This window comes from Gambusia affinis, linkage group LG12, assembly GCF_019740435.1.
Source record: "Gambusia affinis linkage group LG12, SWU_Gaff_1.0, whole genome shotgun sequence".
NCBI classification, from domain to species: Eukaryota; Metazoa; Chordata; class Actinopteri; order Cyprinodontiformes; family Poeciliidae; genus Gambusia; species Gambusia affinis.
Genome location: NC_057879.1, coordinates 19,862,863 through 19,889,159, shown reverse-complemented (window position 1 = coordinate 19,889,159; position 26,297 = coordinate 19,862,863). Strand labels below are relative to the sequence as shown.

Below are 26,297 nucleotides of genomic sequence, written 5' to 3'. Positions count from 1 at the left end.
TTTACGGGATTAAAAACACCTAGTTTTTTTTTACAAATTATGTTGCAAAAAAATGTTTGTAGCTTGCAGATTTCTTTTGTTTTGGCGCTTATTTGCATGTTTCAGATCATCAAACTTATTTTAATATCAAAGACAACCAGAGTAAATACACAATTTGTTTCCAGGTAGCAGTTTTATTTTAATCTTAGAAAGTATTTCCTTCGTAGACAAATCCCTATTTGTGCCTCCCTTGTCAGCATATTGCTAACAAGAACTGGTTATGGAGGAATTTCTGACTACTCTTCTTTACAAAATTGTTTTATTGAAGATATATTGAAACATTTTCAAGTATGAGTGCCATGCCACAACATCTCAACTAGATTCAAGTCTGGGTTTTCTAAATACTGCTCCAAAACCTCCATCTAGTTCTTTTTGATTCTGATGTCAACTTGCTGATCTGCCTTGGGTCATCATACTTCACCTTGACAATAAAAAAAGTGATTTATTTATTGCTATTATCAGCTCAGATGGAGTCAGTTTGAGTGTTGGACGCAGGGACATGTTGTGGGGAAATTAGTTCTTGCAGTGATGAGGAGCCAGTAGAGCGAATGCAGAAAGGGCAACATATTCACATACATGTTCAGAGGTCTTAATATCTTGCAGTTTTAGTTTCATGTCAGGTGTAACCAGATCAAAAAAGTTCCTCTCCACAGAATATTTTCCCACATATTTTGGGGATCATCTAGATCAAATGGGGCAAACTTGAAGCCCGCCGTAGGTTTTTATGTGGCTCCCTAAAATCCAAATTACAATTAAAATTCACACAAAGTCAACAAATCCCGACATTTTTTCAAATTTATTTTACTGCAATTCTTTCTCAACATTGGCCAAAAGCATTTGGTTTAAGTGACTGCTGCCTCAGCTTTACTTGATGTCAAGTTGTAGTCCGTGATCAACAAGGCGATTAATAAAAAGTCACATTTTACATCTTATATTAGCGCAAATATTGTAAAGCTTCCATAGAAAGTATTTGTAAATGATTTTCTTTGGTTAGCAGGTGATTTTGCCTTGAAAGCTAAAGATAGTTGTGTTTTTATATTTTTATGATCTGAACTATGACCTCAAATGATGGAAATGAGGCCAACAGTGCTCTGGATGTTTTCTGGGTTGTTTTGTGATTTATCGGGTTGGTTTTGGGGTCCATTCATCCCTGTTCTATGCTTTCTTCATTTGTGGATAATAAATCTCAGAGTCCCAAAGTCTGACTTTGTAAATGTTTCTAGATTGATACGTATCACAGCCATTTTCTTTAAGTAATGCATTACAAAAGCTTAATGGAAACGACAAAATCCGACATAATTTCCTCAATTTTACTTTGGTTTTATGCTCTTTTAAGATGGTATTTTAAAAATAAATAAATAAATTTGCTGACGTGTAGATGGAAACATAACTCTGCTGGTAGTTTTGAACAGTTTTTTCTTTAACAAATGACTCATTATGGTCGTCTTTACCCAATGTTAATGTTTGCTTGATGATCTGAAACAAAAATGTAAGACATCAGTGAGGGGGCAAATACTTTTTGTACATGTCGCTATAAAAAGTAGAAATGTTTGCTCAATTTTAACTTAGGAATGGATTTAAAGGGAATCCTGGCATTTATATTTAAATAATTGAAATGGCCTGTGAAGAGCATTGAGTTCTGATGAGCGAGGTTAACGGAAGTCACAGAGCGTAATCTGATTTGGAGGCTAATTTAAACAGACAAGCATACCTCTTAACACCTAATTACTGCTTTTAAAGCGATTAACCCTGGATTCTCAGCCACAGACAGAATGGCCTAAGTTACCCTGGAAAAACCCTGTTTAAAACCAGATTAAATCGTCCTTTTCAAACAAACTTGACAATTTGTTTAATTGTTATGATGATTGTGGTTATTGGTGGGAAAATATGCTACTTGTATTGGTAATAAATCCTTCCTGCTAAGTTTCAAAACAATCAGGTGACATTGCAGGGATGTACTGCTGTGTATAATTAATGGTGCAAACCCTCATGTTAAAGCATGAAGCTGAATTTTTAAGAAGTTGGACCCAACTTTCTTATAAATGAAAGTAAATGAGATAATTACAGAAACTCTTTTGCTTGTTTTCCTGAATATCTTTATAAAACCAATGTTTCAGATCAACCACAAAATAAAATCAACAAACAAGTAAGACAAACATTCACACTCCTGGTGGATTTATATTTAAAGTAATTCTGTTTCCTTTTATTAATAGTAGGATTAATATTTTTAGTGTCTCAGAGTCCCAACTTAAATCTGACAGGGAATCTGTGGAAGAAACTAAAGATTAGAGTGAGCTCATCTGTAAAAATAAAATGTGGAAATAAGCAAAACATCAGTTAGCAATTATAGCATTTATTGAGAAGAATATAAATAGATTTCAACATGTAAATAAAAACATTTCTGCCTTTTTATAGAAATCTTTTGGGTGTCTTTGTCGTTTCCAAACGTCTTGGTTGAACAAAGATAACTTTAAATTTAAATCTTTTAGAGGAATGATTCATTTTGTAAGTCTGATTAAATAGGTTTGACTTATTTCAAGTGCAATACAATATTTTCAGAAGAAAGTAGACAAAAAATACTTGGTAGGATTTTGTTTAATTATCCGTTTAAGTAAAAATGTGGAATCAACACAACTAATCCTGAATACAGATGAATCAAAAGCCAATGAGTTAAGATTAACTACCACATAAAAAATATAAACATCACACATATTATCAATTGTACAATTCTACATAATTGCTCAGTGTCTTCCTGGGTTTAGAGCGGCTTTCACTTTCTACTTGCACAGCGATTAATCTATTTAGAGGCTGCATGTGAAGCACTTAGTCTTCTCTCCACACGTACATTAGCGAGGCTCTGAAATGACTTGAAGCACGGGTTGACAATAGGCCAACGTAAGCTATGACAGGGAGAGCCGGCCTGATGGGGGCCTGTTGTGTCCGTTCAGACCTGTGGAGCCTTGCCAGGCCGTTAGGCAGATGAAGCTCCACTCCATCAGGCCCAACCGGGGGTGTCAGGGGGCCCAGTCAGCCGGGCTGCAGAGGCCACAAGGGCTAAGCCCTAATTGCCCTCCAGTAGCCTGTGTGGCTCAAATGTCCCTCTTTGTGTTAGGAGGGAGGAAAGTCTTTAAACTTTGTAGAGATTTGTTCACACTCAGTTCCTTATTCCCACATTTTAACTGTTTAAGATACTTAAATGAATCCACAGATTTGAAATATGTTTGGAAATTTGGTGCTTAAAGGGGACAGAAAATAGATAAAGTCATAAATATTTACTTGGATAAAATTAGAGTAAGAGACAATTTGATAATTTTATCAGATGACATGTGCACTAATTATCATAAAAAAACATTTTTATGCTCAAAGAGAGACTGACATTAATCTAAGTACTCATGTTAACGGTATAATTAACCTAAATATACAAGTTTTTAACCTTTCCTGCTATTGACTGTATGTTTTTTCTCCTCAACTTTTGGAACAATTTTCTAAAGTTAGGGTGAATTATTCACAAAAATCAAAACTCAGTTTCAACTCTTCATCCACCTCCTTGGTCCATTTTTATATAACACAGCAGCGCTGGAAATATTTTATATCAACGAACAGTCATGAAGTCAGCTGAAACTACCAAACTTGAAACTGAAAAAAAAGAAAAAATAACACTTTTTTATCCCTGAATAAATACATTTGCCTTTCTCTGTACTTACAGAGATAAATGATCCCTGGAAGATACTTAGATTTAATTTATTTATTTAACTTTAATAAAGTGTGTATCATGTTCATGATTAATTTTGTATTTCCTTATTTCATTTTTCTGTTTTCACCTTGACAATACCTCCATGCCAGAGGAGATTTTGTCTCTTAACTTATCTTAATTTCTGGTTGAATAAAATGAATGTCCATCAGAGTTTTAATTCCCAAACATCATCTCTCAGCCACAGAATTATTTTTATCATCTTATGCACCCATAAAATTTAGCTTTGAGAGCCTTTGTAGAATAATTTGAGATGATAAATCAGAGAATATCATGCAAACTGCACCCAGAATACGCTCATGACAAACTACAGCTAGTAATTAATTACATGCATTATGATGTTATCTTGGTTGACCAAGCATGACCTTTGCTGGGCTCAGGCTCTAGTTAACAGGCTGGCTAGCGGGACGTGGTCCACGGTGAAAATAATAAGGGAAAAGAGCGGAATTAATTGGGTTTGATTAAGAACACTTTTCAAAGGGACACTATTTTCCCCTCTTGACATAATTACAGATCACTCTGAGGGAGGGGGGTTGATGGCTGGCGCCAGTTGCTTGTCTTTGCGGCAATGTTCGCCTTTAGAAAATGGACGCACCACTCAAGCAGAACATCCTCTTTTGCTGTCCACTTAGTCACATGGCACCAAACCCAATTGCTAATGTTTTAATCCAGAGTTCGTATTTGTCAAACTTACATGTTGATTTTAACAAGCTTTGTTTCTGGATAACTTAATTTTGAACATAAGTTTTCAGTTACCATTGGAAACAGTGACATGAAGAGAGTACATAAACAGTTTTTTATTAAAAGACGTCATTATAAAACAAAAAACTTTAATTAGTTTGCAGGCATGAATTTACTGAGGGTATTTTCTAATCCAAAAAGTGTCAAAATTATACTGGCTCAAATAAATACACACAACCTCTAACATTTGAAGGAATATCTCTTAACAAATTGCAAATTAGCAACGTGGTTTTTGTTAAAATCAACAAGGTTCTGGCATAACTCTGACTCAATATTTGTGAATTTTTTTAAACAGAAAATGTAGAGCTCATTTATATTGGCTGTTTGGACTCTGATTTTAAAGTTGATCTATTAGAAAACATGTTCATTACACTTCTGCCTATTTTACGCTCCTTTTAGAACAAAATGTTAGCTTTGCTTGCTTGTAACTTTAAATCCAAACAGGCTGCTTATGGCCACGCCCCCCAACTCATTGTTTACTTTAGAAATGCTTATTTAAGGACTTAAATAGGCATAGGATGTAACTAAGCAGCCTATACTGCAAATTACGACTTGCAGCCTATGCTGCAGAAACCACTTGATGCTTCTGTATCAAGTTTCTGTATCAAATATATTGATTGATTGATTGATTGATTGATTGTTTGATTGATTGATTGATTGATTGATTGATTAATTAATAAATAAATCAAACTTCAAATCAAACTTTATTTGTATAGCACATTTCAGCAGCAAGGAATTTCAAAGTGCTTTACATCAAATCAAACACAAAAATACAATGCAACATAGAATCAACAATAAAAACAATATCAAGTCAGATTCCGTCAATAAATTTGCAATTGATTACGTTTCAAATACAACTCTTAACAAGGGGGTTTTTAGTTGAGATTTAAAGGAAGTGAGTGTTTCAGCTGTTTTACAGTTTTCTGGAAGTTTTTTCCAGATTTTTGGTGCATAGATGCTAAATGCCGCTTCTCCTCGTTTGGTTCTGGTTCTGGGGATGCAGAGCAGACCAGAACCAGAATACCTGAGAGGTCTGGAAGGTTGATAAATATATATCTGTCTCTGTCTGTATAAATTGTATTGAAGAATGAAGAGAAAGTAATGAAGAGAGAGCTGAGCCAAAAAGTGAAGCTCTCGATTTACCGGTCGATCTACGTTCCCACCCTCATCTATGGTCATGACCCAAAGCTCATGACCGAAAGAACGAGATCACGGATACAAGCGGCCGAAATGGGTTTTCTCCGTAGGGTGGCTGGGCTCTCCCTTAGAGATAGAGTGAGAAGCTCAGTCATCCAGGAGGGACTCAGAGTAGAGCTGCTGCTCCTTCACGTTGAGAGGGGCCAGTTGAGGTGGCTCGGGCATCTGGTCAGGATGCCTCCTGGCAAAAACATTGTTCTACTACATGCCATCCATAGCCGCGCTGCCGCCGTATGAAACTTGGAAATGTAGGTATTATTAATTTCGTGCTGTGCTCCACAGCAAAGGAAAACCCGTGGAAGTACAACTCAAAAACCACGTCTATCTCGCTCTCTGCATTGGCCAGGGTACGCGCAGACTCGTTGCCATAGCAACTGACAACAACGCCCCTAAAAAAACACTGAAATATTTCAAACACACAGAGCAGAACATTCAGTCTGTTGCAGCAGTACGGTTTTAGGCTTAATGTTCATTTTGCGATTATTAATAAGTGATTGCTGTGGTACGAGGAGAAAACTATAAATATATCCCTGCACTTGACTTTACTCCAGGGGGGCCCATCCTGCATGTTTTAGTTCTCCCTGGTGGTAGTAACAACCTTTACAGCATGTCGGTGTTCTTTAGGCTTTCCAACAAGCCATCAATGGATCCAGGTGCGTTAAACCTGGGAGAGAACTAAAACATGCAGGATGACGGTGTTCTGACTATCTGTGCTACCTCGTCAGATTTTCCCACAGTAGCACGGATGGATCGGTCTATCTGTCAGTGCTACGCGTCCAAAACTCCTACAGTCATGTTTACAAACAGAAAACTATAGCGGGTTGTGTTAATGTTAAATTTATTGGATAACATTATTTGAGTGACGGGACTGAAGGGGAAGCTTAGCTTAGATTAGCATTGGAACAATTTATATACCTCAAGAAGATCACTTTCTTCATCTCAATATCCTACCCGTTTAAAATGAAAACGGGTAGAAAACGGGATGTGCACGCGCACATCGACGTTATGACATTACGTCGTTATGACGTTTTTTTACGTCAAAAAGCCAAACAAGCCACAAAGAAATGAATTAGTAAATTGTCTTTGGAGACAACTTACTAAGCTGTCTCCAAAGCATCGGCGGACTGACAGAGGCCACCGGGGGATTCCAGGCAGGTTCCAGGAAGATTCCAGGTAGATTCCAGGTAGATTCCAGAGATGCGCATCGCAGCGGCATACATTCACTGAAAGATTTACTTCCTCAGTTAAATTAGCTTAAAATTTACTAAGCTGTAGCTAAAATTTAACCTGAGGTTACCAGATTTTAATGATGAAAACACCAAAACAAATCATCAGAAAAGTGGAGCTTTCTCCCTCCACAAACTAAAGAAAGAGAAGAAAACTGAAGTTTTATGGCATAATCGGTTCTTCCAGTTTACTTTGGAGCTCTCTCACGCCACCTGCTGGCTGACCTATTTCAACAAAACACTGTTTGTATATATAATGACAAAACATTGAGTGTGAACACCAAAACCATGGGTTATGCCATATATGTTGGTGAAAGAACAGATTGTTTTAGCTTGCAGTGTTTTTGGTGTAGTGCAGGATAGTAAAACAATCCATATTTTTCCACAGAGGACGGTGGAAAAAGGAGCTCAAACTGTGGCTGCTTTTGCTGAGAAACACGGTCAATAAGAGCAAAACGCTTCTGTGTGTTTACTGTCATCACACTAAGAGCAGCTGTGAGGAAAGCAGGACAGAAAGAGAGGAAGGGGAGGTGGCGACGGCATCACAGGCAACGAGCAAGAGGAGAGGAGGCGAGTTCATATGAAGGAGGAGTTTCACAGAGAGTGAGAGAGGCTATTAGAGATGGTGAGAAAAAGCAGGAGAGAGATATAGGTTGTGTGAGGGAGGAAGATGCTGTTGCCAGGGAACGAGACTGAGATAGAAGGAACCATCTTTTGCAGTTTGGGAGAGGATGAAAAGTCAGTTCAAGATGGATCCAAAATGGACTAAACTGGAGGAAAACAGGTGATCCTGCCAACAACCAGCCTGACAGAATCAAAGGAAAAAGGTAGGCAGCTGGGATTACATAACCATCAGAACGTTGCTCCCATACGGCTGACATCATCCGAACAGATTAGAGCCCGGGGGTTTTAGTGTTTGCGGGTGGAGGATGACGATGATGAGGGGGGAAGAGCAGACGCAAATTGGAAAAAAATAAAATAAATAAGAGAATACTGGAAAGAGTTAGAATTATTTTTTTTGCCCAAAAGTCAGTCTGGGATTTGTCTGGATAAAAGATGAGAGCACAGTGATGTCACCTCCAGACTCCCTTCATCCTACCTCTCTCTACAGGAAGACACGACTTGCCTCCATCAGAAACATCAGTACCAACAGGAACTTCAGCGTAAATAAAAACAGGAGCGTACCACCCGAAGAGGTAAACAGTGATGACCCTCCGTCTGCTGATTTAAGGAAAATCATTATATAACGTAAGTGTTCTGCAAGATTTTTGCTTCTGGATGCGACCGGATAAAAAGATCTCAGGATAGACTCTCAGGTCTCTAGACATAAATCTACATTCAGCTACATTAAATAATCTATCACAATTCAGATTGAAGGAATTTCTCTTCAGAAATGTTTCTTTTCTAAACACTGGAAGAAGGATCTGGTTTATTTTGAATCATCACAAAGAGTAATAATTTTTTATTTCCAAACATGAGCTATTAATCAGTGCACTCAAGAGTTTAGCGTGTTATTGATCTACACTGAAAATAGAAACCTTTACCAAATATTTTTCATCTGGTTTCTAGTGAAAATATCTTAGTGCACTTGAAATAAGACAAAGCTAAAATACAAGTAACTTTTCAGCAAGACGGAAGAGCTTGTTTTATAGCTTCAATAATTTCTTAATGTGAATTTTAAAAGTAGTCTTTGTTCCTCTGACAGATCATTTCACTTTTAATATTGTAAAAATGAGCATGAGTATTCACTAATATCTGGTTTCTACTAGTTACTAGGCAAAAGAAAAACATATGAAAGTACAAAGAAAAGGCAAAGTTGTACAGCTGAAATAAAATCTAGGAATTGCCACTTTTTAATGAAAATGTTTCTACTTCAAAATAAGAGAGAAGGGAAAAAGAAAGGAGAGACAAAACCAAGATTCAGAACCAGTCTTGACTAGTCAACTTTCAGCATCAATCACCATAAAAGAGACAAAGAAGAGTTACTGGGTCGGATGTCGGCACTGAAACTCTGCTGGAAATCCAACTTGCATGTCTGTTCATGTGGTTCCCGCCTTCGTCTCTCTAAGCTGTAGGGATAGTCGAGTTTCTTTTCCAACTGATTCTGTTTGCTAAAGATCACTCAGATTCTTGTTTGGATGGTTGGAAATTCACGCTTTGAATACAAAGGAGAAACTGTATATTGCACAGCTTAACACAAAGATAGACAAACATTAACACAAAGATGAACACAAAGCAGATGATAATGCACAGAACAGCAAAAAAACAAAAAAATCAATGTAACTAGTTTTTGAATCAGTCAATTCTTGATGGATTAAAAGTTCTCTGAATTTAGAAAATGCACTTCTGGGAAAGTAGATATATTTATTCTATTGAAATATCACATTTGAATGAATTAAGCTTTTCTGAATTTCTACATCACATGTGTCAAACTCAAGGCCCGAGGGCCAAATCTGGCCCGCCGTAGGTTTTTATGTGGCCCTCTCCAAATTACAACAGCTTTTTGTTGAAAACCCCCCAGTTTGTAAAATTCACACAAAGTCAACAGATCTCCACAATTTTTCCTGATTTTTTTAACTGCAATTCTTTCTCAAAATTGGCCAGAAACATTCGGTTTATGTGACTGCTGCTTCAGCCTCACTTGATGCCAAGTTGTAGTCCATGATCGATACAGTGATTAATAAAAACTCACATTTAAAATGTTATATTAGCGCAAATATTGTAAAACTTTCAAAAAACTATTTCAAAATTAGCACCACAAAATCTATTATTTTGATTGCAATGAAGACACAAAAACACTCATGAAATCCTGGATGGACTGATCAGTGTGAAAACATTTTCAAATAAAATATTATTTATTTAAAATAAAAATTAAATTACAATTTAATGGGTTTTATCAATACATTCAGGACAAACTGATTTTGACATGACCCATCATGAAAATGAGTTCAACACCCCTGATCTACAAGGACAAAGTAACATTATTCCTATAAGACGGACAAACATTCAGCAAAAACGTTTTGAACATAACAACCAATGACCTAAAATCAGCTCTAGTAGGTGAAAGGTCAACTTCCAGTTTTGAAGTGAAAACTGCATCTTTAGAAATTCAAAGATTATTAACTTTTATTGTAGTTTATTGAAAATGTTTTCACTTGTTTTCAGGTTTTAGCTAGGAGATTACAGCAGAAAATGAGCTAGCTTCAGGGCTAAACAGTTTATTCTAAAGAAACGAGGTGATCTTTTCACAAAGCAAATTATTTTAGATCATATTATTAAATAGAGCATTACCAAGCTAAGTCTTTTATTACTGTTTATTTTGTGAGGGGCATTAAATGCTGCAGAGGATTTCTAACGTTTCCAGGCCTTATCATCTCTCCCTTTTGCCTTTAGATAAAGACAAACAAGTTGAGATAACTGAGCTTGTAATGAATCCTTTCATCCGAGTTATCTTTAATCCTCAATAACGCTTTTCAAGCTGCAAGCCAACACAAATATCGCTCTCTCACGGGGGATCTCCTCTGCTTTACTGAATTTCAAAGGGACAAAACCTGTCAGGAGAAAAACCTGTAATCACCGTCTTGAGCAACAGTTTGCTTTTCATCTCTTTTATATTCTGGTTGGCACAAAGGCAAAGGCAGTCCTGCTGCCATCTGGACCCAAATCCTCACCAGACACGTGCGTCTGCGTCTCAGATGTTCACTGAATGGACAAGCAAGGCTGTCAAAGTGACATTTGTGACTACAGTCCTCATTGCTCATGGAGATATGACCGATTTGTGTGAGAGGAGGTTCAAACAACATTTCGTTTTTAGGATTGCAAAATAAATCGTTGCAACTTGCGCGTTTAAACAGTCAACGTCGATTCCCCAATCCCAGCACAGCAGCATCAGGAGCCTGTAGGCACAGAGCATGTGTCTTTTACCCCACAATCGCAGTTTCAGATCCAAAAATAGACTGTATCAAATCAGTTCCATCCCACTGGACTAATGGGCCAGGGTGACGTCTGTTAAATAAACTCAGGTTGGAACAGAGATTTATTTGTGAAGGAAAATCCCTTAGATGGGTTTGCTCTTCTTAGCTTGACTGATACTTGTATAAATGATTCAACACACAGCAGACTCTGCAGATGCGCATCGAAAAACCAGAAGTGGAAGTTAATGCAGTAGATGAAAACCTGTGCTTTGGTTACATACATGCACATACGAGATGAGTGTGCTGCCTTCAGGGAACGGCTGCTGTGTGAGCAAATCAGTGTTTTATTTTAGTCTCCTTCCCTAAAGCGGCTGGGGTCAAAAATCCACTTTCACATGATGTCACGCATTCGACGACCATTTTCCTGTAAAAAGTGAGAACTGTGAGTTAGAAATTGAATATTTTACAAATGTACTGCCTTAATGATGATTTGTATGCTTTTTATGTACTTTACGCTTCTGTGTGAAAGGATTTTAGTAGATGAGACAAATATAATGTTCCATGTAACACCAAAAGTCAGCATTATTGGTGTAAAGTCAAGCTGTTTTAATGCATGTTGTGTTTCACCAGTGCTGCAGCTACTCACTAATCCTGTTTGAGGCTTCAGGCTGAATTAGTAGCTACCTTTCAAATAAAATTGTGTTTATAGCATCCAGCCATTTGAATATTGTAAAGGGAGCCACCCAAGGCTCAATAATAGACTCTATTTTCCAGTATTTTTGATAGAATTGGTAAGAGCACAGCTAAAGTCCAACTTTATGAATAGGAGGCTATAATATAAAGAAATGCACAATATTATCAGCATAGTAACGGTATTTGTCAATATTAAAATTTAATATTGGACATCAGCCATTCAGTCAAAATAACTCAGTATAATGTCATTTTGTTTTTACATGACAAACCAGTGACGATGATGCCTGCAGCATAGCACAAGCACTGCTTGAGTGTTGCCATTGTCTTAGAAAGAGCAAATGTCATGAATAAATTTGACATTAAACAATGCAATTGAAAGTGTTGCATCATTTTCATCCTCCTTTTTAGCGTTTGCATTTGATAAATAAATATAGTTTCAGTAAGTAAGTATAGGAAAAAACTATTGGTATTGGTTATCGGTCAAATAAGTTCCAGTGTATCGGCGTATCGGATATCATCCAATATTGTGCATCCCTAGAAATTTATTTAGTGTGTTCTACTCCACAGGCTGTTGACAAACTTTGGTTTACTTTATAGCTGCAGGCAATATTGCCTTCTAGTTGGTTGTTTATGAAGTGGTTCACTTGTTTTCAGTTGCTTTCTTTTATGTAGAAAACAGTTTGTTTTCCAAAATGAATAAATAAATCAAATTCTTGAACATTTAGCAATCGGTTCCTCAAGGCTCAGTTTTATGCTCCATTACATTTTCTAGGTTTTCTGAATAAAAATGACAAGAATGTGTTTATAGGTAAAAATGCTCCTTTATGCAGATGAAAAAGTATGTCGTTCTGAGTCAAACATGTTTGAAACATGTCAGTGATCACTGAACGGCTTAAACTGGTTCTTTAATGTGAAATAAACTACAGTAATGCACATTTTCAGATGCTATTCCCAAAATATTATTGATATTTTAAACATGACGTGTTACAACACATTGTCTCTCACTCTTCCCTACTTATCCCCTGTTTCTGTTGTCCAAAGCGAGCTGAAGCCTGTCCTCCCTGCAGAGGATGGGTACAGCAGAAGCCACTTTACGCATGGACAGCATGGAGGTCAAGGACGAGTGGCAGGACGAGGACTTCCCCAGGTATTTGTCTACGGCTGGTTCTGTGTGCAGTCTGAGACAAACAGGTTGAGATGGATGGAAAATGAGTCACATGTGCATCTGTCAGACGCTAACAGGGGAGCAGGTGTGTTCTTTCTGTTGTGAGTACATGGAGAAGCTGTAGCATGTCACAGAACAAAATAGCAGCTGGCAAAGCATAAAAGACGTCAGTGGAAAATGTGTGTGTCATGATGTAATATAGTGTATTAGAATAAAAGTATATAGCTCCTTTGTCTCCTCATATAAGTCTTTATTGCATCTAATAATACACCCATTGTATTATTAGATACACCAAATGTATCTAATAATACCAAATTCTGATTTGTATAATCAGAGTTATTATGAGCAAATATATTAGAAGCAATAAAAATAAGGTTACACTGGTTTCTGTTTTGCTTTTATTTTTCTGAACAATAACCATTTTAGTGTGGATTCCATTAATTCATGACCTGAAGAATGTTTTTCAAATTTCATGTGTAATCAAAGTTTCACAATAAAACCTCCAAATTACTTTGTGTGCATACAGTTGCCTCCATAAGTCCCATAATTAGCAGGAATAGCTTGTAAACAACTATTTGCTGCAGTCACAACTTTGGTGTTTTGCAATATGTCTTTACTTGTTTTGCACATCTAAAGACAGAAATTAATTTTCATTTTTCTTTCAAAACAGTTCTGTAAACATTAATTTACGATGGCTTTGCCACAGACTGAGTTGGATATATGTATATAGACTTTGAATGGGTCATCTTTGGACATGGAAATGATTTGATATAAACCATTCTTTTTTATTCTTCTGGTGAAAATTGAAACTTTGCACCATCCCGTTAACTCTGACCAGTTTCTCTGCAGAGAAAAAACATCCCCACAGCAAGATGCTGCCATCACCTTGTTTCACAATCTATATTGTGTTTCTAGGTTAATCTGCAGTGTTTGTTTTCCTTCACAAACCGAATTGAACGTGTAGGCTAAGCAATTACATTTTGGTCTCATATAGCCACAATAACTTCTTTTTAAGTCTTTGCTGTCATTCTATTCAACTCTTCCAGAAACTGGATTTCTTTTTGCTCATATTTTAAAAGAAACCCTGGTCTCTCCAAATAAAATATATTAATGTTTGTGCTTGTAATGAGACAAAATGTGAAAAAGTTATAGGTGTATGAATACATTTGAAACACCTCAAACAGTCTGACTCAGTCAGCACATCAGCTTGCCCACACTTACAATGTTTAGGGTGTGTTTGGATAAATTCATATCTTTTTCTCAGTCTGCATGTTGGTACAGAAAAAAATACTATCTACTGTAATCCAGCCCTTATTTCTCCCACACATCGAGCTTAAAGGTGTCTACAGAATAAATCCTGGAGGGGAGTTGGTAATTATAATGGTGTTGCTTTCTCAGACAAAAGATGATTACATTGAGTGATTATATAAAAACTACAGATAAAGAGTACTTTCTGTAGAAAGTATCTCTACTTTCTACAGAATTGCTGTTGAATTGTTTTAATGTGTAATTTTATTTGTGCCGTCTGTGCAGGCCGCTGCCAGAGGATGGCGTTGGTCTCACTGACAACAGAACCAGTAAGTGGAATAAACACCCAGCTTTCGATCGTCTAGCATAAACTGTAAACTTACACCTGCTTGTTGTTGCAGATCCTCCCACCAGCCTGAATGTCGGGGAGTCCATGAAGCAGAGGAAGCGCCGCACACTGGTTGCCCCCGACATGAACCTGTCCCTGGATCAGAGCGAGGGCTCCGTTCTCTCGGACGACTTCCTGGAAACACCCGATGACCTTGACATCAACGTCGACGACATTGAGACTCCGGATGAGACCGACTCACTGGAGTTCCTGAACAACGGCAACGAGCTGGAGTGGGAAGGTCAGACAAAAGGAAAATTAAGACCCCAAAATGAGGAGTTGATTCTTTTTCATCATGAATTATGATGGTGAAAACAAAGGGAGAAAATTAAGGCAGATTGAAACTAAACTATTATAATAAGCAACTAAAAGTAATGAACCCAATGAGAGATAAATCTATTTATTTATTCACTCAAACTTTTTTTAATTTTTGCATATAGAAAAATATGTAAAATCCCATTAAACTAATTAAATACAAATAAGAGCTGCAATATTTTAATTTTGCTGCTTTATTTTTGATCACATTGATGCACAAGGAAGTAAATCATTTGATAAAATTAATTAAAGGATGAACAAACTAACATAAAGCTGGCTGATCTTGTTTTTTTGTTGTTGTTGTTTTTTTTAGATGACACTCCTGTGGCCACAGCCAAACGTCTTCCAGGTGAAGGTGAAGAGGAGAAAGACTCCTCTGGTCGTCTGTGGCGAACGGTGATAATCGGCGATCAGGAGCAACGAATTGACATGCAGATCATCAGGCCTTACCTGCGAGTGGTCACCCATGGAGGTTAGCAGATGTGTCTGTTCATTCATTCATAAATTAATATGAACCTATCAATGAGCCTACCGACACATCGCCACTGTTCCCCTTCTTTGAATTGATGAAAACTGACACCTGCAAATTGGGAATACTCCATAAGAACCTCAGGTTTAGAAATGCTTTAACTCAGAGTTGTAACTATCGCAAGTTTGATCTTCTCAAAATCATTTGTACATTTTTCCTGCCTCTGGTACAATAACTTTGAGGATAAAATGTTCTTTTTGAAGCCAAAGACATCTCACCTTTTTAGGACCCAAATGAAAAAATGACAGCTGTATGGTGGACATTTTAGGACAATCCTCAGGTCTCAGGAAAATGTCCTCACACAAAACTGCCTCAGATGTAAGACCACAGACAAAAAGTCATCAAATCTCTGACTAAACGGCATCAGAATACAAAGTCTGAGAAAAAACGACATCTGATTAAAAGTTCTCAGGGCAGAGAAGCACCCAAAAGGTGACGCCATTATTATAATACATTATATATATATATGGCGGTATAACTGATGTTTTTGGGATAATTTCTAACCTATTTACTTGAATTTTTTTATTTTTTTATTTTCTCTTCATTTATCCATCCAAAAGTCCCTGTTCCTTTGTTTTATTATTCTCTACATGGATTTAAAATGTCTTCTGTCTCACAATGCTGAGTATTATACTGTAAATTTAACCATTGATTTATTGCTGATTGTGTTCCCACATTTTTACCTTCATTGCTTCTGTTGGGGTGGATTTAAATGCTCATGTACGCCATGATGTAAACTGCCTTACTGTCTGCCATTGTCGCACATCGATGACGTATTTTGACAATGGCGCCACCTTTTGGCAGCTTCTCTGTAACGCCTGATTTATTCTGACGCCGTTTTTTCTGATACCTTTTTGTCTGGAGTCCTTTTTGCTAAGACATTTTATTCTGATGGTGTTTAGTCAGAGATCTGATGGCGTTTTGTCTTTGGTCTGACAAATGACGCCGATTTTTCTACTGTGTGAGGATGTTTTCCTGAGATCCGAGGATTGTCCTAAAATGTACACCATACAGCTGGAGGATCATGGTGAAGATGAAGATTTAATGAGCACCAAAAAAAATCTGGAAAACAAAAAGTCTTGCATAACAGAATGCAGAATTCAGACAAAAGCAACATGATTGGTTTTATGAAACAAGGATCTTGGTGAAAAGATAAACAGTATTTACTTTCAACTGTGAGTGTTCACAATTTTATGCCTGATAAATGAGTATTATTTATAAAAGTGTCTGACTTCTAGTTAATAATCTGGTAACAATAAAACGAAAATGTCATAAGTGGTGAGTACCTTGAATGTGTCTTCTTCTCTCTCTCTCAGGTTATTATGGTGAAGGTCTGAACGCCATCATTGTGTTTGCAGCTTGCTACCTCCCTGACAGCAGCTGTGATGATTACACATACATCATGGAGAATCTGTTTCTGTAAGTTCTTCTGATGTCTCATTGAAGCATACTGCATCATTGTCAGTCTCACTTTAGTGCAAAATTCAACGCTTTCCTTACTTTAATAATCTTTAAAAAGCCTATATAATCATTTTTATGTTTACATTTTTTGTTGTGTTCAGATTTGTAGTTAGTTATATTCATTTAGAATTGTAAATTGAAAAATGAATGACTGCTTGTGAGGAAAGCTATAACTAAAAATCTGAGATTCTGGGTTCAGTTTTGCAATTTCTGCTCCACTTCTGACCAGCATTATCACTCTGAGGCACCGGATTGATAGAAGTGATGAAATGTCAAGTGCTCTTTCCTTCATTTGGCTCAGACACAGAGAAAAAACAAATGCATTAAACTAAGTCTCTTTGTTCTCAGGTACGTTGTGAGCAGCCTGGAGCTGCTGGTGGCTGAAGATTATATGATTGTTTACTTGAATGGTGCAACTCCTCGCAGGAAGATGCCTGGAATCAGCTGGCTGAAGAGATGCTACCAGATGATTGACAGAAAGTAAGAAACATGACATCAATAGTATATCAGAGCTTAAATCTATCGGAGCTTAAATCTTTTCGTTTGTGTTTGCAGACTGAGAAAAAACCTGAAGTGTCTGATCATTGCACATCCAACATGGTTTATCAGAACCGTCCTGGCCATCTCAAGACCATTCATCAGGTCAGGAACATTTACTCTCATTCTGCTTATTGGTTGTGATTATTCCCCTAAATTTAAATAGAATATTGAACATTATTCATAATAATAAAGGCTGTCCAGGCTTTGCATTGAAATATAAACCTACAATTAAATTTATTATATGGCTATAGGTGTTTTTGCTTGACTCCACATTAGTCACCTTACATACTAACTGTAAAAAACCCGTGAAGACAATATTATTTCCTCTTCATTTGGTCTGAAATCTTTTAAATCTTTGTCTGGTGTAAACCCTGTATAAACTTTATTACTTGGGGTCAAGTTGAATAGGTTTTTATAATATGAAATCAAGGAAAATTGTCATTTATTTGAGATGTATTTACCATTCCAATGTGTAAACAAAGTGACGCCATCTTAAGCACAAACAGAAAACTAATTTGCCTCATTAATGATCAGATTATAAAGATTTTCCTTTACATGTTTACAACTTGTACATTTGTCAGTTTCATTACTCCTGAATAAGTCAACAATTTAAATTTAATAGAATCTCAATGTGCAGAAACCGCATCAAAATTTCTGCACATCAGAAATTTTGATCAGAAATAGAATCTGTTTTGATGGGGATAAATTTTACTTTTAATTTTACATGTTCGTGATCTCCGCAGTGTGAAGTTCCTGGATAAGATTCGATACGTTCACACCCTGGAAGAGCTCAGTCAAATCATCCCCATGGAGCATGTGCAGATTCCCGACTGTGTGCTGCAGTAAGTCCTCTCTACCACCAAGGGTCGCTGTTGAGATGCCGCACATCTTAGGAAATGCAAGCAAACATTCACACCCATTCAACAGAGTCCTATTTCAGGAACCTTACTTCTAAATGAAACATATTAGATTGATTAATTACACACAATTTGATGTTTGAAAGCATTTAATTCTGTTAATTATAAAGGTTTTCTGCTTACAGTTAATGAAAAATGACATAAAAAATATGACATCAGACCAAGAAAATAACTATTTTTAAAAACAGAAATTTAGAGAAAAATATATTTAATACTTCCTTGAAAGTTGTTATTATCATAAGGCACCTTTAATATGATAAACCAGACTTATTGGGACACATATTCAAATTTATTGAATATAACTGTATAGAAAGAAGAACATAATGAACAAAAAAACCCTAAAATACATTAAATTATATTACAAAATACACTTCCCTTAATCATTGACGAAAAAAGTTTGGGTTTTTCTATAAAGTTTTTATTGTCTCACAATATCTGCAAAGCAAATTATAATCTTCAGTGATTTTTAAAATGTTAAAATCTTTCTGGAAAATCTTAAGAATATTAACTATATTTCAAGTTGATTCAGTAATTTGACTTTCCCATTCTTTTGTATATCACAAATTGAAATACAATGTTTTTTTTCTTCAGTCTAAGAATAAACATATTTCTTAGTAAAGCTGCTATAAAAGAAACATCCAATTTAAAGGAACAGTTACAGTTTCTGCACATCTCAGAAAACCTGAGAAGTGCAGTTTGTTCCACAGCAGAGGAGTGTGCTGGTTTTGATGACCTAGTTCATTTTTAATGGGCAACTCAGACATGGATTTTGGCCCAACATATTTTATTCCTTTCTATATGAGGATGCCTATAACATAGATCTGTAAAAGTCACTGCAGCCAACACTATGTGTAGCCATCATGTATCTTCTTATAAATACATTTTTGTACCATATTGATGCTACAAGTGGGAATGAAGCAGCATATTATTCACACTATTTCATCTAATTTAGGTATGATGAAGAGAAGCTAAAAGCACAAAAGGTGAGGTAAGAAACACATTTTCTCTAAAAATAGAAAGAAAGAAATTTCCAAAATTATTTAAAGTAACCAAATTGTCTTTTTTCCTGCAGACATGAACAAGAGCAGCAGCAGACCAAATCAGCTCTTCCTGGGGAAAGGTAACCTCTTTCTGTTTCATGCAGCTACGTTACGCAACACTCTCGGAAACCTTTTTTTAGCTCTATTTCTGTCACATCAGCTATCATTTAAAGAAATCCTGTTTATTATTTTTGCAAATATTTGTCAGCTAATCTTTAGGACTAGACGACTGAGAAAATACTGATGTTTCTTTATTGCTTTATTTGAATGTTATTTTCAGGCCAAAGTCGATGCTAGCATCAGTTAACAGCAACATCTGACATTAAGGTAAGAGGTCCCAGTCATTAAACAGTCCGTCATTAACTCTGCACTCTGGCTTGTAATGTCAGTCCTCTGTAACTTAGATCTTACATACAGGGACAGTTTGATTTTCACACACATTTGCCTCTGTGTGCAAAAGAAACCAATTAAATCTTGCATAAACGTTTGCTGGGAATCTTGGCGTCCAAGCTCTAGTCGCCTAATTATTACATCACCTCGAGTCTTTAATTCTTGAAATAGCTCAAAGATCCTCCGCTAACGGTGCTAATGCAAGATGTCCTGCAAAAGTATTCAATGCACTTGGGCTTTTTTACATATTGTCACATTATGCCACAAGATATAAATCCATCTGTTCTGTGAAGGTCTCAAAGGAGTGTTGGAGAACATCAGAGAAAGAGCAGCATCATGTAGACCAAGGAACACCGTAGGGCATCAGGGATAAAGCTGTTGAGAACTTTAATCAGGTTTAAAGTTTAAAAAAATAACCTGTACTTTGAACATCTAATGAGTAGAAAATGGACAGGGAACAACAAACTCCAAGATAAGGCTGATCAGACTAACTAAAGACAACATTGTTTAAAGAACCAGCCAAGATGTTCAAAGTAGCTCTGGAATCTATTTGCAGTTCAGATTTCACTCCTAATCCAGCCTTCTGGCCTTTTTGGAAGAGTTGTTGTATAAAAGCCAAGAGGCTTTTTCCACATTTATTTTTTCCTGATGCTTTTCTCGAGATCACAAGATGATGGGTGTTAAACCTGATTCTATCTTTCAAATGCAAGGTATGTGCATAAATTTAAAGGATGGAATCAGGTTAACCAATCATCTCATGGTTTTGGTACAAAGAAAGTTTGTTTTCTCAAGATTAACTCGCTATCTCAACACCATTTAGTAAAAGTATATCCAGAAAACGCAAAGCATCTTACAACGCCCGTCGTAGCAATGGCTAGAATGACTCAAAGTAAAGACCAAACTCAAGAAGAGACAATTGATGTCTGACTGATATTGAGCTACTTTTTATAGAACAATAGGCAGACAAGTTATTTCTTGATGTACAAAATTAAATTGTAAACAGAAAATGGCCACAAATAACTTGCATCTTTATTGCAGCAAAAGGTTCCTCTACAATGTGTTGAATACAAATGCATGAAAGTCATGAATGATTTTTCTTCCACCTTGCAAAACTGCATTACTCCGTTGATTTGTCACAACAGGTCTAATGTGACGGAATGATTGGAGTTCGTGGACAAAATGTTGATACTTTAGCCAGGCATCGTAGATGAGTCTTTGGTTACGATGAAGTATGCTTCGACATAAAAAACGTCAACCATTAAATCCAATTAAAGAGCAATTTGAGGAACAACTGTATTTGTGAATATGAACCTACTGAATGTTGCTCTCTGATTACTGTCAGACATCAAGCCTGGCTCCTTTTCTGCCAAGGCATGTTTCGGGACATTGCAATTCAGCCCGCGTGTGAATCCAAATCCAAATGTTAGCTAATCTTCAGACCGGCTCCCCGATGTTACATAAAACACAGCTGCTCCCCTCATCTATGCAGAAACATCCAGGTCTATTTTTACTGGGCTTCACAGACGAGTCATGAGCTGCTGTACCGGTCATGAAATCAGGAGAAATACCTGCCTGGGCCAGTCAGAGTGGGTTGGAGTGGGAAAAGTACATGGGGTTATTTCAGAAATCCAACCCCATGAGCTGTCTTGTGGGTCTCTGCCCTCGTATATCAGCCAGTGGACTGGTTGACATCCCAAGAATGGAAACAGGCTCTGTCTCCCAACCGTTGTGACATGTGTCAGGGTGGATTTAGTTTAGATTTACAGCCTATGATCTCTACATACTACCAAGTACTAACGATATCTATGTGAACAATGCACCTATTGTTGCATAAAGGTTGCACAAAATACTCAACTGAAACCTTTTGTTTTTGCGTTGCAGCAGAATGAGCTGAAGATCTGCTGGGGAACGGTCATCCAGTAAACTCAGCACCTTCTTGCACAGAACGGACCCGTTAGCTGCAGGACAATCACTGATCAGTATTTCTCTTGTTTCTCACTTAAATCAATTCAGAACCTGTTAACAACAAGACGTTACAGATAAAACTGTCTGCTTTCTGCATGTGAGATTGAGCTGTACTATGACGCATGGCAACTATTTTAAATTAAAAGAAAACAGTACAGACTCCTTAAACCGACTCTACTTGCAGATAGAATCAAACTGAAATATTTTGGCATGGGTTTTTCTTTGGTTTAATGAATTTGCTTACTGAATGATGTGCAATGACATTCTTCTTATTAACATGTTCTAGATGTTACTGATGCAAAAGTATTGTATAGTCGTCAGGTTTTCCGGCGTTAAATATGCAGTCGGCATGCTTGTTTGTATCCTTTCCTTATTTGTCTTGGTTTTAAATTCTAAAAAAAAGGCAGTACTTTTTCAAGACTGAAAGACTGAATTGTTATAGATAAAATAAAATATATTTAAAGAAAGAAAGCCTGAAGAATTACTTTAACTGTTATCTATGAAAATGTGCCATTTAATGTTTCTAAAAAATAAACCAAAATAAAAAACAAACTGGATTTGTCTGTGTCGTGAATGCTAACCTTCAGGACTCAGTTGGGTTTTTAACAGAACATATTTTTATCTTTTATTGCCATTTATTCAGCCTTGAACGTCTTTGGCCATGTGAGTTATTGACCAACGTAATTTTGATCTATAAATTGTTTTGTGTCAGCTCTTTAAAAGATGAAATGAAATGTCTCGCAACAGGGTGTCTGTCATCTACTATGAATATTGCTTTTATTTTCTGAAATTAGTTAACTGGAAAGGCAAAATTACCTACATAGGTTATTTTAACCCTGCTTTTCTCAGTGACTAAAGAGAAAAGTCTCATATGGTAGAAGTATTTCGCATTTGAATGATGTGAGTCCTTTTAATATGTTATGTTAACAAGCATCAGTCTTTTAGTCGCACAGTGCCATCATGTATCGCTACATTCCCAACAGCGAAACATGACACCATGTCAACTTTTACCTAAAACTCAAAGTTCACCTCCTTCACACCTTTTTCTCTCCGAGAGATAAGAACAGACTGTAAAACTGATTTGTAGTATTGGGAAAATACTGTGTGAATACAAAATAAACACGACAGACTCGCATCCGGAGGTGTGTAACGACCAGAGCCGATAAGCGGCAGGCGCTAACCTTCAGAGGAAGGTTTTCTCGCAGCTTTGGCTGACTGACGTGCCATTTTGCCCACATAGAGGGCCGCCACATACTCTGGTTGCATCAGAAATATTCATGATGCAGAAGCCAGACGCTGCAGGCTAATTATAGAGGTCCTGGTTTGCACTCGCCCACAGCCGGCTTGGTAGAGTGACGCTTTAACATCTGCCCAGAAATGTCAGGATGTATTGTCCTAAAAATTATGACCTTTCTTGGATTTAAACTGCTTACATGTAAGAAACTTGAATTCTTGCTCAACTTGAGAGGGACTCAACTTGTCCCTCACCCAGTATTCCCCCATCTTCTTTTCTGATGCACCCCCCTTGTGACTTCATTGTGGTTTATTTGTATTTCACAGCTCAGCCACAAGTTAGCTTCTGTACTTTCCCTGAATGTGCTCGGCCTCCCTCCCCTCACCCCTGAGAGCAGGTGCAAATTTTAGGATCAGCTTTCACACTGAAACTTCAACCCTGCATCTTCTGAAGTTGGTGCTTCCGGCTCTGTGGAGGCAGACTATTGGCCGGTGAAAAGCGGCTCCGATTGGTCAAGCAGGCTGTGACACGGCTGCCACATCCTTTATATGCGCCACAAGGAGATAGTCTATCAATGAAGTAGTAAAGGGAGGGGACATCTGTGGCGAAGGAGAAGGAGAGGAAGAGTTTGGTTTGGTGGTGTTCCCTGCTTTTACTTACTGAATTCCTGAGGTGACCAATAACACAGAAGAAGTCAGAAATGAAGTTCATCATCGGCATCGGAGGGTAAGCTTCAGCTAAAATAGATATCAAGATGCTTTTACAAGAAACTGAGATGTAACTCACTTTTGTGTGGCATTAAATTCAGGGTGACCAACGGTGGGAAGACAACTTTGACAAATAGACTGCTAAAGACATTACCTAACTGTTGTGTGGTGCATCAGGATGACTTTTTCAAGGTAAGACAAAGAAAGAAGTCTGGTTTCCTTTTTCTATTATGTGTTAAACTATTTTTTGTGTGGCAGCTAGAATATTTCTCATAAGTTTTATTTGCCCTTGAAGCCTTTTCTCTTTTTCGTATGCTTAAAAAGTAAGAAATGGCCAGTCTGACCTGCAGATGTCCTATCATCAAAGCAGCCTTGTAATCATCTGGCTGATTGTCTCCTGGACAGCCAATGAAAGGGCTGAGCGTCCCCACTAAAAGTCAGACTTTAATGTTAAATGACTGAAACATCTGAACTCATGGCCGCCAGTTTTTGTTTGCTTATCCTTTGTTTTCCTCCCTATTTTGGCAGAATTAAAAACAAAGAAACAGATATTGTTTTCTCTTAAAATATTACTAAAAATTGTAAACAAAAAATTTGCAGATTTAAATAAAGGTGTCATCAGCATACACTATGACGATAAGGTAAAAATAAATTTAAAAATGAAAAAGTAACATTAAAGGAGATCAAATCCAGCTGAAATATCGTTTAAAAAAATCGTTTCCGCGCGTTCACTTTTGGTGGAGACGAGTCCCTGACTTGTCCTGTCCAGGAGGGATGAGCTCCCATTGGTTACTGGGTTGCAGCAATGTTTTGTTGGTGACTGTTATTTCAGAAACCCGATCAAATACAAGTCGGGGAGGACGGCTTTAGACAGTGGGATGGTAAGAGTGGATTTCACGTAGGAAAACCCTTCAGTAATGTACTTTTTCCTTTCCTGCACATTTCTTCAGTGGTAACCAATCAGTCATAGACTACCACATAAATAAATATACTGTGAATGCTACGACATTCACTGATTGAAATAAATTGGTGTGAAACGTCAGCTGCACACGTGGTGAAGCTTTGTTTTTGTTCTGTTTGTCTCCTTGTTCTTCATCAGTGATCAACGCTCTGGACATGGAAGCGATGGTGAACACCGTGAAAGGCTGGCAGGAAAACCCCGTCAAGTTCGCACGTTCGCACGGAGTCAGTCTGTCACCCGAAGTTGAGGAGTCCGACTCGGAGCAGAGAGGGATCCATATTCTTATCATTGAGGGGTTCCTCATCTACAACTATAAGTAGGTCACCATTTAGCCGACCTCTTGACCTTCAAAGCTTCTCCCTGACCTGAGATCCTGTTTCTCTCCACAGGCCTCTCATTGATGTCTATGACAAGTGTTTCTACATCTCCATTCCTTACGAGGAATGCAAGCGAAGGAGAAGGTGAGCAGCTGTTGGAGTAATTTTCAGAACACACATCAGAGCACGCTGTAACTCTGGACCGATTCGGTCTTTGCAGAACCAGAACATACACAGTCCCAGACCCCCCCGGCCTGTTCGACGGCCATGTCTGGCCCATGTATCTGAAGCACAGGAAGGAGATGGACAACAACTGCAGCAGAATAGGTTTGCAAAAACACCAAATCAGACGTAAAGCACTTTCCTGTTGAGAAATCTCGACTTTAATTTGTATTTTTGTTGACAGAATACCTTGATGGAACAACAACAAAGGAAGATATCTACAATGCCGTTTATGAAAGCGTTCAGAACTCCCTGCTGAATAACTTATAGGTAATTAAGTTGTTTTAATAACACATATTAAAGCCTTGGTAATCCATGTGGGTAACTCTGCTTCTCTTCTCCGTCTCTCCAGCAGGTTGGGTCGACACCGGGTTGTGTATAGACTTGTAAATATCATTTTGAGTGAACGTGTAACACCAGCTCTGTACTTCTAGCCTGATTTGTAAATAGACACCACTGTAACTTATTATGACTGAACAGCAGAAAAAGTGTTTTGTATAATCATGTGTAACTTTTTTTTCTAAAAGATTAGTCACCTCTGGACTACCCAGTGTTTAACACCTGTAACTGATGTGAAATTATAAAGCTGTCACTTGAAACAACTCAAAGAAAACGGATTGCACCTCATGTTTCCTGTTTCCTTCCTGTCGGATATAATCAAACACAAAAAACTGTAGATCCCATAAAGAGTCATAAAATGGCGACTCAGTGCCAAATCCTTTGTGTTTATTGAATATGACTGATAAAATCCAGTAGGTTGTCACATCTACAGGTTTATCGCTACTTCAGGTAGAAGAAGATGAAAGAAAGCAGGCAACATGAAGAAGTAATAAAGACGGTAAAGATTAACTTTCTGTTGCATCAAGGAAAGATTTCCAAATGTCCAGGAAGTTTTTCCAACTGAAAAGAGTTAAGTGCATCAGTCATTTACTTCACAAAAGAAATTAGCTTGACAATAATTCAAGCAATGCTCAGAAACTTTCCTTTTTTGTTAAAATTCATAAGCAAAAAATCAGTCCATTGAGTTCACAGATCTGATTATTGTAAATCTTTACCAATTATTCATACAACTTGTTTGAAGAAGACCTACGGACAGGATTGGATAAGCCATGGCTTCTTCCTGCTCCTGTTTCAAACACTTTGTGTTTTGTTTTACAGCATATTGTAGTTATGAGTTCATTGTCCCAATTGTAACATTAATTTGGGTCATACCCACAAAAGCAATAGTACAATTAAAAGAATACAAACCACAACGCAACACAAGCATTACACAACAAATAAAACTAAGCTAAACTAAACACCTCATATTTGATCAGGATAAAACTGGTTAGCATCTG

The 26,297-nt window shown here is 37.3% G+C and overlaps 2 protein-coding genes and 1 long non-coding RNA gene across 10 annotated transcripts; 2 read left to right on the top strand and 1 right to left on the bottom strand.

Moving 5' to 3' along the window:
* Positions 1-7,343: 7,343 nt before the first annotated feature.
* On the top strand, positions 7,344-23,190 carry atcayb (ATCAY kinesin light chain interacting caytaxin b). 5 transcript variants are annotated; one of them, XM_044133823.1, is made up of 14 exons: positions 7,344-7,781; positions 8,066-8,150; positions 12,603-12,708; positions 14,260-14,303; positions 14,376-14,603; positions 14,991-15,149; positions 16,523-16,625; positions 17,016-17,147; positions 17,223-17,309; positions 17,951-18,049; positions 19,077-19,112; positions 19,197-19,244; positions 19,445-19,491; positions 21,439-23,190. In XM_044133823.1, the coding sequence occupies exons 3-13, from the start codon at positions 12,632-12,634 to the stop codon at positions 19,482-19,484; spliced, it is 1,053 nt and encodes a 350-aa protein (XP_043989758.1). In that variant the 5' UTR covers positions 7,344-7,781; positions 8,066-8,150; positions 12,603-12,631; the 3' UTR covers positions 19,485-19,491; positions 21,439-23,190. The 5 variants fall into 5 exon arrangements, 4 of the variants coding, with proteins under 4 accessions (XP_043989758.1, XP_043989757.1, XP_043989756.1 ...); XM_044133822.1 differs by having other exon boundaries at positions 8,066-8,202; XR_006372317.1 differs by having other exon boundaries at positions 7,345-7,781; positions 8,066-8,202; positions 19,077-19,107; positions 21,436-23,190.
* Positions 9,814-14,482, bottom strand: LOC122840976. 2 transcript variants are annotated; one of them, XR_006372321.1, is made up of 4 exons: positions 14,358-14,482; positions 12,567-12,739; positions 11,150-11,292; positions 9,814-10,850 (listed from the first exon to the last, which is right to left on the bottom strand). It is a non-coding gene; the product is annotated as an uncharacterized LOC122840976 (long non-coding RNA). The 2 variants fall into 2 exon arrangements; XR_006372320.1 differs by having other exon boundaries at positions 9,814-11,292.
* Positions 23,191-23,321: 131 nt separating the features above from the next.
* Positions 23,322-25,583, top strand: LOC122840974 (nicotinamide riboside kinase 2-like). Of its 3 annotated transcripts, none has more exons than XM_044133825.1 (8): positions 23,322-23,479; positions 23,562-23,652; positions 24,293-24,341; positions 24,560-24,737; positions 24,811-24,882; positions 24,959-25,065; positions 25,145-25,230; positions 25,316-25,583. In XM_044133825.1, the coding sequence occupies exons 1-7, from the start codon at positions 23,454-23,456 to the stop codon at positions 25,228-25,230; spliced, it is 609 nt and encodes a 202-aa protein (XP_043989760.1). In that variant the 5' UTR covers positions 23,322-23,453; the 3' UTR covers positions 25,316-25,583. The 3 variants fall into 3 exon arrangements, with proteins under 3 accessions (XP_043989760.1, XP_043989759.1, XP_043989761.1); XM_044133824.1 differs by having other exon boundaries at positions 25,313-25,583; XM_044133826.1 differs by lacking the exon at positions 24,293-24,341 and having other exon boundaries at positions 23,432-23,479; positions 25,313-25,583.
* Positions 25,584-26,297: the final 714 nt, after the last annotated feature.